Source organism: Peromyscus californicus, unplaced genomic scaffold, assembly GCF_007827085.1.
Source record: "Peromyscus californicus insignis strain IS unplaced genomic scaffold, ASM782708v3 Scaffold_12__1_contigs__length_115047231, whole genome shotgun sequence".
Classification (NCBI taxonomy): domain Eukaryota; kingdom Metazoa; phylum Chordata; class Mammalia; order Rodentia; family Cricetidae; genus Peromyscus; species Peromyscus californicus.
Window position 1 is genome coordinate 44,290,994 of NW_026294413.1, and position 17,489 is coordinate 44,308,482.

The 17,489-nt window shown below is 39.7% G+C and overlaps 1 protein-coding gene across 7 annotated transcripts in view; it reads right to left on the reverse strand.

The window, feature by feature from the left end:
• Positions 1-17,489, reverse strand: part of Elf1 (E74 like ETS transcription factor 1) — a 60,408-nt gene that overhangs the window by 30,395 nt on the left and 12,524 nt on the right. For 6 of the 7 annotated variants that reach the window (XM_052732644.1, XM_052732642.1, XM_052732641.1 and 3 more), the window contains exon 2: positions 7,404-7,697. In XM_052732644.1, the coding sequence (XP_052588604.1) occupies positions 7,404-7,475 (72 nt within the window). In that variant the 5' untranslated portion in view covers positions 7,476-7,697. Of the gene's footprint in view, positions 1-7,384; positions 7,698-17,489 lie in introns of all 7 variants that reach the window. The other variant, XM_052732643.1, reaches the window with a different exon arrangement.

Genomic DNA, 17,489 nt, shown 5'->3' on the forward strand with positions numbered 1-17,489 from the left:
AAGGACAACACCAAAAGACACGCCAAAGTGGACGGGGAACCACAGACCACTGAAGCAGTCTGGGAGTGGGAGAGGTATGTATGCATGCAATGAAAGTAGTGAAAAAATTAAGGCCATGAATTTGAAGGAGAGCCAGGATGGGTATATGGGAGGGTTTAGAGGGAGGAAAGGGAAGGAAGAAATATTGAAATTATACTATAATTTCAAAAATAAAATTTGAAACCATGGGTCTACTTCAAAGTGAACACTTCCCACTTCTTCAGGGTGCTATCAATTCCCACACAATAAACAACTCATGTGTTCACAAGAATACAAGGGGCTAGAGAGACCTCTCAGTGGTTAAGAGAACTGGCTGCTCTTCCGGAGGACCCAAGTTTGATTCCCAGCACCCACATGGCAGTTTACAACTGTCTATAACTCCAGTCCCAGGGATCCAATGCCCTCTGTGGCCTCCGTGGTAGGCACTCATGTACGATACTGACACGCACACAGGCAACACACACACACACACACACAGAAAATAAAATACAAATAAGCTGAAACACAGGAGAAGTGAGAAGCCTGAAACTACAGAACACATCATCTCAGGTGACTACAAGGTGTTGGCCTCTATTACCATAAATGGAAGGAAAATGAACACTCCAGTAACTCCAGCTACAGATCTGGACTCAAACTGCCTTTTATCTGGATTGACTAGCAACTGACTAAAGTATGAGTCATCAAGAATCCAAACCTTCGAAACCACACATTGTAAAATTCCTCATAGCACGGTGAGCCCTGCACTCTACAGAAGCAGAGACCGGGACTTGCCGAAAGTTCAAGGCCAGGATCCACATAACAAATTTCAGGCTAGCCAGGGCCATGAAGGGAAGATGGTATGAACAAACATACAATTTCACACGTGGAATTATCTAAGATTTAGATTTTTAGAGTAAGTAAAAACTTCTGACTTGAATCCAGGTGTTTGGACTGCCACAATAAGTACCCAAAACTAAGTGCCTTCAACAACAGAAACATATTCTCCCAGCGCTGAGGACTATGTCAGAAGTGAAGGTGTTGGTATATGGCTGGTTCCTTCTGCAGACCTGCTCAGTTCCCCCTGACTTCTTTGGATGTCTTCATGCTCACCCGACGTTCTTCCCATGTGTCTGAATCTGAGCTTCCCCTTCTGTAAGGACTCACCCTAGAGTAGGGGCTCACTCCATTCATCCTAACTAATCACATCTGCAATGACCCTATTTCCAAATAAGGTCACATTCTGCGGTAATATGGGTTAGAACATCAATAGATGAAGAAGGGTAAGTTAGACAAATTCCACCCCTAATAGGACTCAGTTCAAATTAGCTTTAAGTCTACTGTTTGAACACAGGTTCCCTCTATCCAGATTCCAAAAGCTTATAAAAAATGAAATAAAGGCATATGTAAATTTACTGCTGGTTTTAAATAATAGACTTTATTCTTTATACTTGAACTCCTGTTTTTTGTTCTACATTGTTTAACCTAACTCCTTTCCAAGACTGATTTTAGAAAAGAGCTTCAAAAGGTCAGAGCAGTGAGCACAGCGGCTTGCTCCTGCAGTCCTAGATACCAGGGAGACTGAGGCAGAGGATTACCTGACCACAGCAGTTTGAATGAAGCCAACCTATGCAACACCAACTCAAAAAATAAATTAAAATTTAAAAGTGATTTATAAAATGATGAGACTACTAACAGCCAAAGAAAATCTGTAGTTTCTTTTATAAAATTTCTACTTTTTTGTTGTGTCAAGATCAAACCCAGGACTTTGATCATGCAGGCAAGTGTTATACCTCAGCTATACCCCTAGTCCTGATGTTTCCTTAAAGAAATAAAGTGACAGTATCTCTTGGGCCCTGTTCTAGCACTATAAAGAGACACCATGACCAAGACAACTCTTATAAAAGAAAGCATTAAAATTGCAGAGGTTTAGTCCATTTTCATCATGGTGGAAACATGGCAGAACTCACGGCCCTGGAGCAGTAGCTGAGAGCTGCAGCCTGATCCACAGGCCAAGAGAGAAGAAGTAGGGGGTGAGCTTCTGAAACCTCAAAGGCCACCCCAGTGCCACACTTCCTCCATCAAGGCCACACCTACTCTAACAAGGCCACAACTTCTAATCCTTCTAATACTTTTCAAGCCACTCTCTGATAAATCAAGGGCATCCTTATCTCTATGACAAGTCTTAGACTAGCCTGTGCTACATGAGCCCTTTTCTCAAAAAAAAAAAAAATTAATACTCTCCAAACATGTCTAAAAGATTTCCTCATTTAAACAATTAAATTAATCATCTTTTCTACCCTCTTGAAGCCAGTCATATCCTTGGAAATCTAAGGATAAAACTTACAGCATTACACATGCTTAGTGGGTACTATAACACTGATCCATATCCCAGTTCTAGGTGTGATTTGAGAAAGAGAACTTCACTAAATTCTAGCATTACTTAACCTTGTCTCTACATTGGGAAACACTTTAAAACAGCAAATGAATACCAGATAATTCAGAGTATCTGAGGATATGGCCAGGGCCTATAAATAAACTTCCCCAAGTGGGTCCAATTTGCACTCAGGGTCTAGAAACCCTGGTAGAAAGAAATACACAAAACTACATTGCCTAAATTGGGTCAACTCTTATCATTCACGCAAATCTCTGATACTAGAAATATAAACAGATATGTTACAAGGTCTTTTGCCACTTGGCATTTGTAAATGATTTTTACTTTGTTTGTGGAACAGAACTAAAGCAAACCACAAACCCTAGGGACTGGAGAAGAAAAATTTCCTGGAATCAAAACTATCAAATCAGTTTTGAAGCATCTGTTTCTAGCAGCCAGTTTCACTATAGTGAAGAAAACTGAGTTTCATAGGTTTTCTAACTTTACTGAAAGTCTTAAAAGCTCAAGCGGCGGGGGAAAAGAGCTTATTATGTACAGGTAAATCCTAGAGCATATGTTAAAAGCAAAATTTCAGCCAACATTTCAGCAGCAATAATAAAAATCAAACCAAGGACAGTTCCTCCAGGTTCAACACTATCCCCGGAGTTCCCCTTGGTTGTGGTTCTTCACATATGTCATGAACCATCAACTGAAAGGAGAGGTGAAGGACCAGCGGGAACAGCAACATACATGCTTCTGCTAAAAGATTTCTTTATTTCCCTCACCACAGCAGGCCCTGCAGTCCGAGATGGCGACTTAAAAACTCTGACTACTACTTCAGTGCTGTTAAGTTTTCAACAGGCTTTCAGATGTTAAAAAAAAAAATACAAGAGCACTCACATAACTTGTCTGCCAAGTTTCCCTAACAGCAGCTCTCAGTCTGTTCCACGGTGATTGTGAAACATCCTGCCACAGCCCTCTAGAAAACAGCCCACAGCCGAAGAGCAAAACATTTTCCTCAGACAAAAAGCAGGGTAAAAAATCCTTTTGAAATTTCCTCAATGCAGATACTTCTTTTAAATAACAAGTTCAAGATAAGCATACTTTCAAGTAATTAGTATATGTTTATATCAAGACAGACAGACAGACAGAGAGACATACACTGCACACATACCCCCAACCAGATTGGTGCCTCATTCTTGCCATCATCTTGAAAACCTCCTTGAATCTAAGACTTCTCCAGTAAACATACACACTAAACAAACATAGTACACTTAAGAAAATAAATCTTTAAAACAAATTCCTGTGCCCTGCTTTCCAATCAGACTAGGGGCCCAGCCCAAAATTTCAACCTTGAAGACACCACTCTGAAGACCTCTGATTTAATCATGAAATGACTTCCTTCATCTCCAATTCTGAACAAACCAAACACTCAGCATTTCCTGCTATCACAATGAGCTCTGACAGTATTTTGCCATGTGCCAATTGTACTACATATATGTATGTGACAAGTTGGTATGGAAGTAAAAACTCCACCTCTCACTGGGTATTTGAACACATTCGGACAAAAAACAATTTTTCTGAGTATGTTCAAATTATCCAGGTTCTCCAAGTTTTTCTTTTTTTTTTTTCTGGGTCTATTTAAAAAGAAAAAAAAAGTAAGATTATCTTTAAAAATTATTATAGCGTTTAACACGGAACTAAATAACTTTTTATACTGCAAGACATATAATAAGTAATCAAGAAAAATACACGGATGAAGTCGTTCAATATTTTACCTAAATAGAAACAGGAAATCGCCTTTGGTTTTTGTTTTTCTTTTGTTGCTTCCTGGGAACTAGGGACTAACCTCTTGTGTGTTAGGCAAGCATTCTACCACTGATCCTCATACTTGTACCTCCCAAATTCTGGGATGATAGGCCTACACTGGTGAAATAAACAGTTCCCAGAACTGGCTTAGGGCCAGGGAGATGGCTCAGTGGGTTAAGGGCCCTGCCACCAAGTCTGACAACCTGTGTTTGACCCTCAGGACCCATATGGTGAAAAGAGAGAGCCAACTCCTATAAAATGTTGTCTGGCCTCCATATCTGCATAACGGTGCATAAACACTGGATGGATGGATGGATGGATGGATGGATGGATGGATGGATGGATGGATGGATCGATGAATGGATCGATGGATTGATGGATCGATGGACGGACGAACCATGTATTTAGAAGCACAGCAAGCCAAGTTCATTTTACACCTGCCAGCTCTAGTATTTGCCATTTATTTCATTTTAGTATATTTTCCTTTTTTTATTATTTCTTTTATAATTACATCATTTTCCTCTTCCTCCTTTCAAACCCTCCCATATACTCTTGCTCTCTGAAAACATACATATAAGTAATAGTATACAGATTAGGCAGGATGTATTTGAGAATATATATATATATGGTGGATTGAATGAGAATGGCCCCCACAGGTTCACAGATTTGAATGGTGGCCACCAGAGAGTAGCACTGGGTTTGAAAGCATTAGGAGGTGTGGCCTTGTTGGAGGAAATGTGACACTGGAGGTGAGCTTTGAAGTTTTCAAAAGCCCAAGCGAGGCCCAATGGCTTTCTCTTCCTGCTGCCTGCCAATCCAGGTGTAGAACCCTCAGTTACTTCTCCAGCGCCATGTCTGCCTGCATGCTGCCACGCTTCCCACCATGATGATAATGGACTAAATGTCCAAAACAATAAGCAAACCTCAATGAAATGCTTTCTTTTATAAGAGTTGCCATGGTCATGGCATCTCTTCACAGCAATAGACCACTGACTAAGACAGTACCCGTATATGTATGCAACAACAAACAAGTAATGAAAAACAGAGGCCATGAATTTGAAAGAGGGAAAAGTTTTTCTTTTTTTTAGTCAGAATAAATTGTAATTTGGCCATGCACCCCAAAAAGTAAGGCTCAATAAAGGTCACCTTAAGGGGTTTTTGTTGTTGTTGTTGTTGTTGCTGTTAATTGCTGTTGCTGTTTGTATGTGATACATGGTAAACATAGATGAGCATGTTTAAAAGCTAGGGTTATATCCTTAGGTTTAATTCCCAATATAGGAGAGGGAGAGAAAGGGGGGAGGGATCCAACCACAAGAAAATGTATGTTATGATTCCATTTATATAAAATGCCCATAATATGCAAATATACAAAGACAGAGAGCAAAGTAATGGTTTCCAAGGCTTAAGTCGGGTAGATATAGTACACCACCCTTTGAAGTGGGGATTATCTTATCACATACCAAATCTATAAAGTGATAATGAGAACAATGTAAGAACTACATAGAGAGACCCTGTCTCAGAAAAACAAAGCACTAACAAAGTAATAAATAACAGAGCTGGGTGGGGGTTAATACCCTTCCCAAAGACATAAAAAAACAAAAGCCTAAGATAAATTAAGTACATCCAGCATAGTAAGTGGACAAGCATTATTGTGCAGTATACCTCTAAGTCTACTTATCACAATAAGAACATGGTGTTATAACGTAAAGTGTACTTGTGGTCAAGAGGGTGAGAGCCAGTGCAGTAGAGCAGGATGGTGAGTGGCTTAGGGCTCCATCCTCTGTGCCACATCAAACCTCACCACACCAAGCCTGGGACCTATCACGTGACCTTTTATCTGAAGAAGCCATAGTCAGCACATTATTTTTCAAGCTTTAGTACTTACACAAACATCCTGTGTCTTAAAACAATTCAAAAACACTTTCTCCTCCGAAATACTGTCTTCTATTGTCTCTAGATTAAGTTTCTATCGATATTAATATGCTTTTAGTTGTGATCTTTTTTTCCCCTCAGTTGACTCTCTTGATTTTAAGGCTACTTAGTCCAAATTCTCACCTTTTGTAGGTATATTTATAAATTTTGTATTGTATCACTTTGGTATACAATACAAACAGCTAAGAAACTGCAATGTCCTGCCAAAACTAAGAATCAATTTTATTATTTGTAGTAACTATGTTTCTAGAATAAAAACAGACATTAAAACTGGTCTACTTAAAGTTTTGGGACCAGCCTATACATCATCCTTATGGAGCACACTTAAAACCCACTGCCTCTTAAAAGATTCTTAGCAAACTAACTCTACTCAACCCATTAATTCCCACGCCATCTCTTATATCCTTGCCTTTTTTTTTTTGGTTTTTCGAGACAAGGTTTCTCCATGTAGCTTTGGTGCCTGTCCTGGATCTCACTCTATAGTCCAGGCTGGCCTCGAACTCACAGAGATCTGCCTGGCTCTGCCTCCAGAGTGCTGCTGGGATTAAAGGCACGCTCCACCACCACCCAGCTCATCATTGCCTATTTTAAATTAAGTGAATTACCAAGTTCCAAGAGATTTTGTTCTAGCCTTTACACACTGTGGGCAGATCAGAGGATCAAAGTTAAATTTAAATCCTTTATCTCAGTATCTCTTGAGATCTTAATTCATATAAAGGCAATAATTGACACAGCATATATTCCACATATATGTATGTATGTATTACACACACACACACACACACACACACACTTCATGAACGGTAACTTCAAAAGTCTTCATTCAATTCCCCACCAGATGACAAATCCAGGTCTGGAAGAATTAGGAAACTTCCTCAGGGTCATATTCTTTGGACTGAGAAATGTGATTATGAGATGGCCACATTGTTTAATCTACTTGAAAAAAAAATAGCCCATAATTAAAAGATTAATTATAGATATTGGTATGTTCTCTAGAACTTTTTAAAGTAATTTGAAATATTACTCGGGGTAGTTACTTTTGGTCTCACTTTAGAAAAACAAGATGAACCACAAATAATATTTCCTTGTTACCACATCAAAACTAAGGGTAGCATTTACATACAGGGAATTAACTGGTACTTAAAATATGAAATGACATTACTGCCAAATATTTAATTTCTAAATTTTTTTCCAGTAAGTTTTCCTACTATCAAAGTAAGTAATATTCTGATACTAATGAAAACTTGTACTAACCCCATTTTTTCTGGCTCACCTGCTGCTCACCCTCCATGACGTTACTTGCAAATTCAAACACTAGGTCCTTCTGTTGGGCAACAGCAGCCATAGTAAAGCATTCCCCTTAGATCCACATGAGAGAGTCCCAAACAGGTCCAAGTCTGGAGCAGTGGGGTGCAGTGCCGGTGTGGTAAAGCCCCTCAGGCAAGTCTGTGCAGTTCCTGCAGACCCAGGCCTCTTCAGAGAAAGGAGTGCTTCAGGTTTCCTTGGTTCGTTGACATTCTAGCAAACTGGCACTTTTTCTGAAATAATTCTCTTGGTCTTCTCGGGCCTGAAAAGCAAAAGCTTATGTTAGTCGTGAAAATGCAACCGCCTGGCTAAAATGTAACAAGTGGCACAGCACGGTGTCTCCAAGTGTCATTGTTGCTCTGAAGTAAAATCAGCATGGCTAGTAAACACAGGGCTTTGTTTTTAAAGACATACTGTCTTTGAAGACTTCATTCCTGAGATAAAATCTCCCCTCATTACTTTTTCTTTCTTCCCCAAGCTATACTTGAGTTAAAGTACTGAGTGTGTGTGTGTGTGGGGGGGGGGGGGGGGTGTCCAGTAATAATTAGGAAAATTTAAATCCCAGCAGAGGATATATAAACAGTTACATTCTTTCCACTAACCCAGCAAATCACCTACATACACATTAACCACCACTCTCTGAATAATTTCCTAACAGACTCATTTGTCCTTAACAGCAACGTGCAAGCGCCATCCCCGACCTCATATATATATATATATATATATATATATATATATATATATATAGACAGTTAAAGGTTGTAAACGCTGTTTTACGAGCTTTTTAAAGTGAGTGGAAACTAAAGCCTACTTTTCTGTCCCTGGAAACCTGTGCTGAGTGAAAACGCTGGGCGTTACCAGACTGACCCTGTCTTCAGGGGCTCCTTTTTGAATGCACTGAAATGTAGCCTTATCTCTAACACAAGCAACAGGAAGGAAACTGCACTTGACCACGTCACGTCAAGTTAGAACATGCAAAGGGCTGCACTTTACAACAGCAGAAAAACAGAAACGCAACTGAGGAGCAAAAACAACCTCACAGAGTTCTGAAAATGCCTGCTAAACGCATTTGTATATTAGTGTTTTTAAAAGGTAAAGCTACCACTAATAAAATTAGAATAGGTGTTAATCACAATCCCCGTATTAAATATTAAACGCTTATGGCCATAAATGTAACATGAAAAGTTGAGGCTTTAAATAGTCATATTTTTTAAAATCTAGTGATTTGAAACAGCTTTTATAATACTAATATAAGTATTTCAAAACGATGACAGCCTGAAGTAAAGGATGGTGACTAATCCTAGCAATTTAACCATAAAGAAACAAGTTTGGGAATAAAGGGACATGGTGAGTCAGTTTCCTGGAAAGCTTACGTCTAATTAGCAGGAACTAGCCAGGTCAGGTAGACTATTTCCTAATTTCTGTCAAACCAACTCCCTGTATATTCCATGTTTTAGAGATCAACATAGATCACTGTGATTGTCATAATTGGAAATCAAAATAAAATAAGGATTAGGAATTCAAATCAGATTTTTTACCCACTAAACTCAATTCCAAGCCAATGGTGTCCAATTCTGACCTACCTCAACCCTTTCAACAGAGATTTAACGATAACATTAAGAAAGTACTTTTTAACACAGTCTGATCGTTTTTTGAGCATAGAGAAGAAAAAAAATATTTTCACGTTTAAATCAAGCACAGGTGTATCAACATAGATATATACTTGGCCTTGTACAAACATTACTTATTGTTGCCCTTCAATTATTACAGAACCCAATTCCTCTATAGTAACTGCCTTATATGTTCCCCTATACAAGATAGCTTTGTCTCTGCCTCCTTTCTTAACTTCCATTATTCCCATTCCCGGAACCCATTATTCCCATTCCTGGAAGGTTCCCTCCCATCTCTGAATCTTATCTTCCCATTCTTCAATGTTTAAATCACATTTTGTTTTTCTGAGAAAGGGTGTCATGTAGGCCAGGTTGGCCTCAAACTGACTATGTAACCAAAGGTGACTTTGAACTCCTGATCCTCCAGCCTATACCTCCCAAGTTCCTTCATAAAGTCTCCCAACTTCATGTCTCACCCCATAAAGACTGCTCCCTTCAGAATCACAGCACTACTGCCTATACTGCCAACTTAACACAGTGTCTCACATTTTAAATTGTTGTCCCCTTGATTCATCCCAATAAATGTTCCAGTGCTTGCTGTCCGAAAACCAGTAGGCAAGCAACAGAGAGAGAGAGAGAGAGAGAGAGAGAGAGAGAGAGAGAGAGAGAGAGAGAGCGCAAAACCTCTCCTGGGAAAGAACCAGAGTTTTAAATTTCTTCTGTACCCACCAAACCTGTGTGCCCACACTAATGATAAGAAGGCTCATGTTAATGACAGATACTGTTTTAAATACCTACCACTGAATATTCAAACTATTTCTACCTATATTCTTGATTTAGCATTGAAGTACTTTTGATAAAGAGGAAATTATTGTCAACTTCAAACCCAAGAGCAAGAAAATACAAACAGGATTGAGGGATGCTTGTGACATGGAAGTTTTTCTGTAAATGGGTAGGTTCAAGGGTATTCTAAAACCTGGTCTTATTAAGCACAAAGGACCCATGTGAATAATCTGTATAAAGTTCCAAAGTGTACTTTTCTCAGCCACATCTCCACAGTGCTACTGTGCTTTACTAACTGACCTTTGGAAATTTCAAAAATAAGGACAAGCAATGAAAATAGCCTGACCTCATAACACATGACTGACAGCCTGTAAAAATAACCCCAAATGGCTGCCCCAAACCACCACCACTCATTCGCAGAGGTAGGAAAGAAAACTTAGCTCCCCCCAGTTTCTGTTCACATGTACAGGGAAGCTCATTAACTCAAATCAGAAGGCAAGCATTTTCTTTAGTCTAATTAGGTCTCTGACGCTCTGTGCCTTCCTCCTCCTCCTCCTCCTCTTTCCTGTGTAGGTATGCTGTGGCTTTGAAGTGGTCCCTGAGGAAAAACCTTTCTGACTCTTAAACCAGACATATCTTCTGTGGATGTCAAGGGTACTGAAACAACATGGCTCAGCTCTATTCATTTTATTAAGTGACAAATCTGATACCTAACCCAGAAATCAAGTTTTCATTAAAGAGGGGAGGTGCCCAGATCTTTGGGTCCGTGAGCACAACACAGCCAACACTAGAATCTCATTTCTCAAATCAAAACTCAATTACTGTAATACACAGTCCTGCTTCGAAATCCACCCATTCCTTTTGCCATTACAGTTTAAAACACAGATTTAAGTAAATGTATATATCAAATTTAAGGGGGGGGGGAACTCCACTTTCTAATTTTCTCCGAATCCAGCCAGTAAACTAGCATATCAAGTCCATCTCAGAGTCTCTGAGTCATTGTGTCTAAAATGTCCAAAACAGATACCACGATGTTTCCCTAAAGTTATTTCAGTTCAGAAAAAGATATGGGCATTAAGATTGAAACAAAGGAGTCTGTTCTACCCTAAGACAATCTAAGAACCTCAGTAAATGTTAAACTTGTTTCAACGCTAGGCATGGAGGTACAAGTCTGTAATTGCAGGCCTGAGTTTGAGGCTGGCCTGGGGGACATCACCAGCCCTTATCTGAAACAGCCAAGCAAACAGTAATACCAAACTTGTTTAAATTTACGCATTAATGAGTCATATATTCAGGAACAGTGCCACTGTAATAGTTCTCCAACATGTTTTCACAACATGATAAAGCAAGAAGGAAAAAGGAGAAAACTCTTCACTCACCATAGAGTCACATGCTGCTTACCTTATTTACACATTTTTGAGAAGTAATCCAGTCGGGCATCCAAACAAATTCCCAGACTAGCTCTAATGCCTTTCTCCTTTGGAGAGCTATACCACAGAAATGCTTAGAATTAAGATTCCTAAGCTCTCTTCACCAATCTTCACACTTGAGGTAAAGTCATAAAACAAAACAATTACATGAACTCTAGCCTCAGACCACCTGGGTTCTGCCTCTGAAGTGCGGCCCTGAGCAAAGTTTCCATACATTCGATGACTGCTCGTTCTGTTCAATGAGCATAATAAATGGCAACAAAACCTAGAGCTGGGAAAGTCATCTGTGAAATACTTGTGCAGCTAACCGACTGCAGGCCGTGGCAGGGCACCTGCCTGGATAGACACTGGCTTCAGTCCCTGCCCCTGCTTAAAGAAATAGCCAAATACATGTGCAGGATGTCTGGTCTATGAGCTGAACTCAATAAACATTAGCTTAATTATAGCTCTGAATATAGTGTGCAAAATATGCAACAGGTGCACCTCAGATCCCTAATTATTTCTTAAATCCCATTTCTATAATCACTGAGAGTCTTTCTCCACAATTACTGGCTCAACTCCAACACCATAGCCCATTAGCAACAAAATCTAGGTTGACTCCAGCGCCTTGCACTCTGGTATCCTTTTGATAAATCCAGTGTATAAAGGGTAGGACTTTAAAACTTCACTTATGGGACTGGAGAGATGGTTCAGCAGTTAAGAGCATTGGCTGCTCTTGTAAAGGAACCGGGTTTAATTCTCAGCACCCACATGGCGACCATCAACTATCTGTTAACTCCAGTCCAGTAAGTATGACAACCTCACCATCTGGAGCACAGATATACATGCAGGCAAAACACTCATGTACAGAAAAATAAACAAATATTTTTTTAAGAACTTAACAGAGTCTAGTTAGGATCCTATCTCAAACACAGTGAATAACAATTTTAAACACAAAACACTGGTTCACATTAATGGCTACATCAACTCAATTCAAATTGTTTTTGTATAATTTATTATAAAATATTTCAAATATAAAAAAATATGAGTAGAAACCTGTGGTGATATATTGTGTCCCCCACTGTATTGTGCACCCTAATAATGCTTATCTGAGGATCAGAGGAAAAAGCCAGCCACTAGAGTAAACACAGAAGTCAGGCAATGGTAGCACACGCCTTTAATCCATCCAGATCTCTGTGAGTTCAAGGCCACACTGGGAACAGAGCCAGGCCTGGTGGCACACACCTTGGATTCCAACACTAGTTAACCATAAAGGTCTGGAAGTCCGTACAGACAGACAGGAAGTGACAGAGTTTGGCAGGAAGAGGAAGTGATGTAGCTGGGAGGAGAGAGGAAGTGAGATTGCAAGGACAGAAAGGCATATAGGCGTGGGTATACAGGAAGTAGCTCTCTCTGGAGACTGAGGTGTCAGTGAGGTGAGGTTGGCTGTGGCTTGTCCTATTCCTCTGATCTCTCAGTTTTAACTCTAATATCTGGCTCCAAGTTTTTATTAAAATAAGACCGTTTAGCAATTCATCTTACAGAAACCTGCCAAAATCAATCCTTCATTGAATATAGAACATAAAATATAGGATTTCTTGAGAAGCATTTCAGATATAAAAATATGAAAATCCATTAAGATTTTTGTTGTTGTTGTTGCATGTTTTTTGTTGTTGCTTTGTTTTTTTCGAGACAGGGTTTCTCTGTGTAGTTTTGGTGCCTGTCCTGGATCTCACTCTGTAGACCAGGCTGGCGTGAACTCACAGAGATCCGCCCGGCACTGCCTCCCGAGTGCTGGGATTAAAGGTTTGCGACACCACCACCCAGCAAGATTTTTTAAGCATACTTAATACATTAAGATTTTTTTTTTAAAGCTAGGTGGTGATGGCACATGCCTTTAATCCCTTCACTCTAAGTTCGAGGCCACCCTGGTCTACAGAGTGAATTGTAGGGCAGTAATAGAAACCCTGTCTTGAAAAACCAGGAAAAAAAAAAGATTTATTTATTTATTTATTTTTGGAAATTACTATAGTACAAACACATTCTGTGGAAAATGATAAATAAGGAGACTCAAACAAACACAAGGTTTTAGACTAGATCATTCTAGCTCAAGATGATAAAGGGCATCAGCAGAGGAATGGGCTAATTGAATGGCTAACCAATTATTCAGATGACATTTGTGTTTATGGACACAAGCTAGCAAGGCTAAATGGAATTCTGTAATAACTGTACAACAAATACCTGAACAGAAAGTATTCTTACATCAAGCCATAGCCAATAAAGAGACTTTTGCAAAAGTCTTGAAGTATTCTAAGAAAAGCAAGGGTATTTGGAAAAATGCATCAGAAATTAAAGAACACAAGATTAAAAGGAGAGGCTCCACACAAAAATTAGAAATCAGAAGCAGTAAACCTGCAGCCTATGATCCTGGAATTTGTGTGGCGGGCCATAGCTGGGCTTTGTTCTAATCTGTTTTCAATATGTTAGAATACTAGGCAACAGAAATGAAAATCAAGTCCGTTGTTATCAAACTCAACTGCACAACCTTCCTGAGCTCCGCACACTATCACTCTAAAAATTTTGTAGAATCACAGGTTTGAGAGTTGCAACACACACACACACACACACACACACACACACACACACACACACACACACACACACACACGCTTATGGCTAACTGAGGACTACACATTCATTGAAAAGGTAAAGAATTTGGACCTAAAGCAATCCAACCTGTCTAAAGACACAGGCAGTCGCCTCCTGCCCTTCTATCTATACTAATAGAACTTCATTAATGTTTTTATCAGTAGAGTATCGGGGGCTGAGCATACAGCTCAGCATGCACCCTTGCATGCACAAAGACCCGAGTTTAATCTCCAGCATCATCAGAAACCAGCATCCCCTGCCGAAGTATTTAAACACACTAGTACAGCTATTAGCTGAAATGTCTTGGTAAAATATTCTATGCATCCTCTTGATACTTGGGATCACTTCTAACCATGTATTTAGTTGGGACTGAAAGAAAGGTTTGCAGATTTCTCCTTGATTGCTTTAAGCCTTAGTTTTACTATTACTGTTGATACCCAAGTCTACCATACCATATTCTTACTTTACAGCTTCACCCAGCCTTAAAAGTGAGGAGCAAAAAAAAAATAAATAAATGATAAAAACTTGTAAGCCTTTTTATACCACTATCACAACTTACTAACTCATTAAAATACTCTCAGATAATGTTTATTGATGTTGTTCATATTCTTCAAGTGTAGTATCACTGCCATCATTTATATTAACAAATGTGAACATAGGGATCAAAGATGACTCAGGAGTTCAAAGTGCTTGCTACTTGCAGAGGACCTGGGTTTGGTTGCCAAAACCTGCTACAGGCAGCTCACAGTGGCCTGTAACTCTAGTTCCTGGGAACCCATCACCCTCCTCTAGCCTCTGTGGGCACCAAACACATGTGTGGTTCATATACATCCAAGAAATAAACATAAAATATATAAATCTTTAAAAAGTTAATGTGAACACGGGAAAAGAAACACGCCACAATGTAATTACCATTATGTACATAGAATTGAATTTCCCCAGACAAGAACAATATTAGTCTAGTTACCCCACAGGAAGGGGGAAAGGAGAATAATTTTATTTATTCAAATTCTTTAGATTTTTTTTTCTGTGCTTATGAGTGTTTTGCCTGCCTATATGTATGTGCACCACATGAATGCCTGCTGCCTGTGGAGGTCAGAAGAGGGCATCAGAGCTCCTGAAACTGAAGTTATGGATGGTTGTGAGTCACAATGTAGGTGTTGGGAACACCTGGGTCCTCTGCAAGGACAGCAAGTGATCTAAACGCTGAGCCATCTCTCCAGCCCCAGGACAAACATTTTAAAACAAACCTCACTCTGAAGATCTCTTTAAGCCATGTGTCACAGACACAAAATGGGGGAGGGGCACACGCTAAAGCTCAAAGTAAACAAACCATATCTCACTGCATCAGGCCTTTCATCATTTAATTAGAAAAGTATACCAGGTATGGTAAACTGTAATCCCAGCACTGAGAAGGCAGAGGCAATCAGACCTCTAAGAGTTCAAGGCCATGGGGCTGGAGAAATGGCTCAGCAGTTAAGAGCACCGACTACTCTTCAAGAGGACCCGAAGGGTTCAATTCCCAGCACCCACATGGCACTCACAACTGTCTGTAACGCTAGTTCCAGGGGACCCAACACCCTCACACAGACAACCATACACACCAAATACTAATACTCATAAAATAAAAATAAATAAATTAAAAAAAAAAAGAATTCAAGGCCTACCAGGTCTACATAGCAAGTTCCAGGCCAGCCAAGGCTACATAGTAAGACCCTGTCTCAAAAAAGCAAAAATAATAAAATGCTAGGGGCTGGAGAGATTGGAGAGATGGTTCATGAGTTACAAATGATCACTGCTATCCTAAGAGGACCAACGTTCATTTCCAAGCACTGCTGTGTGGTATACTCATCTACATAAACACAAATAAAAATAAAAACCCCTTTAAACTAAAATAAAATGCTTAAAAGCAAGTCATGGTTGGTACTGGTCTGTAATCCCAATATTTGGGAGTTAGAGGCTGGAGAGTCTGTTCTAGTCTAGCTTAGACCACATGAGACCCTGTCTCCAAAGAACAAAAAACAAACCTTTGATATCATCCTAAGCTTTTAAAAAATTAACCTTTTAATTTTTTCAAATACTCAATGGAATACAAAATTGTCTCTGTGAGGGGAGGAATAAAACCAAGTTTCTGAGCCGGGCAGTGGTGGTGCATGCCTTTAATCCCAGTACTCGGGAGGCAGAGCCAGGCGGATCTCTGTGAGTTCGAGGCCAGCCTGGGCTACCAAGTGAGTTCCAGGAAAAAGGTGCAAAGCTACACAGAGAAACCCTGTCTCGAAAAAACCAAAAAAAAAAAAAAACAAAAAACAAAAAAAACCAAGTTTCTGTAATTTGTACCATACCGCCTATATGGCCACCAGCTTGGTTTTGTTTGTTTCTTGGAGACAATGTTTTCCCACGTGGCCGTGGCTGCCCTGGAACTCGGGGTCCTTCTTACCCTTTTCATCTGTCTCTGAAGTGCTGGGACCTCAGATGTACACAATCACTCTTGCCTCCCATGTCTTTTAAGTAGCTAGCCATTCAGTATAGCTACTTACTACTGGGCATTTGTTCATTTAAATCAACCGTCTTTATGTTAGTCATTATTTAATTAGGAAAGGAGGACACTAGACATTTTAAAATTGAGAAACACCACAGGGGAGTGAGGCATCCATAACTTTACCCAAACTGATTTTACTTTCATACAAATACGGTACAAATGGTGGCTTTGCATATGAAGCCTCAGACAAGGTTCTGGTGACCGAGGCAAAGCTGAAGCAGGTCTTCCCCCAATCAAATTCACCTTAGCTTCAACTATGTTCATTTTAAAGACATCAGTATGATCAAACCAAACTGGCTGACTTTCTACACTTTTGCCTTTCTGCTGACACCCAGAGGAATAGTCCAGGACTCGGAGGGAGGCTGCCATTACTCCCCACACCTGAAATTCCAGTTCTCTCACATACTTCTCCACTTTCCATTATTGGCCACTCAGCCTGCCTGGTATCAGGTTACAGTCAGGCAGCATTTATGGTACCTGAAAAGCCAACAGATCTCATACCTAGACCTGTTCATACCTGTGGTCTCAGGATTAACTCTTTCTGAACATGTTCTGAAACCGTGAGAATTTAAAAGAGAAACCGTGAATGATAATCATAAATTTAGTCATGAAAAAATTAAATTCCTTTTTTAAAAAGGCTAAAAGTTATCACCAAAACATTAAACCATGCTTTATTATGCCAATTAACCATCTAAGGAATTTTCTTCTGTTCAGGACCTAAAACCTGAACTCTGACAAAAAACATCTACCCAGAGAATGCAAACATGTTAAAACGTCCTTATCAGCAAAACCTGTTCAGGCAATTAAACATTTTTCTCTACAACAAACAAGAATTAACTTGCAAGAAATCTGTATTCCACTTCTGTGGCTGTCTATTCCTCTGGTTAATATTTTTATTTTAGGAAAACCAGGCTCTAGCACCATGGTTCTCTCATCTGAGAGGATAGCTGATTCCCACCAGTAACAGGCTTTGGCACTGACTGAGTGAGGAGAGCCAGAGAATGGGCTTAACCTCCAGAGTCAGGTGCCGCTCCACAATAATCCCAGCATTTGCAAGTTAGACA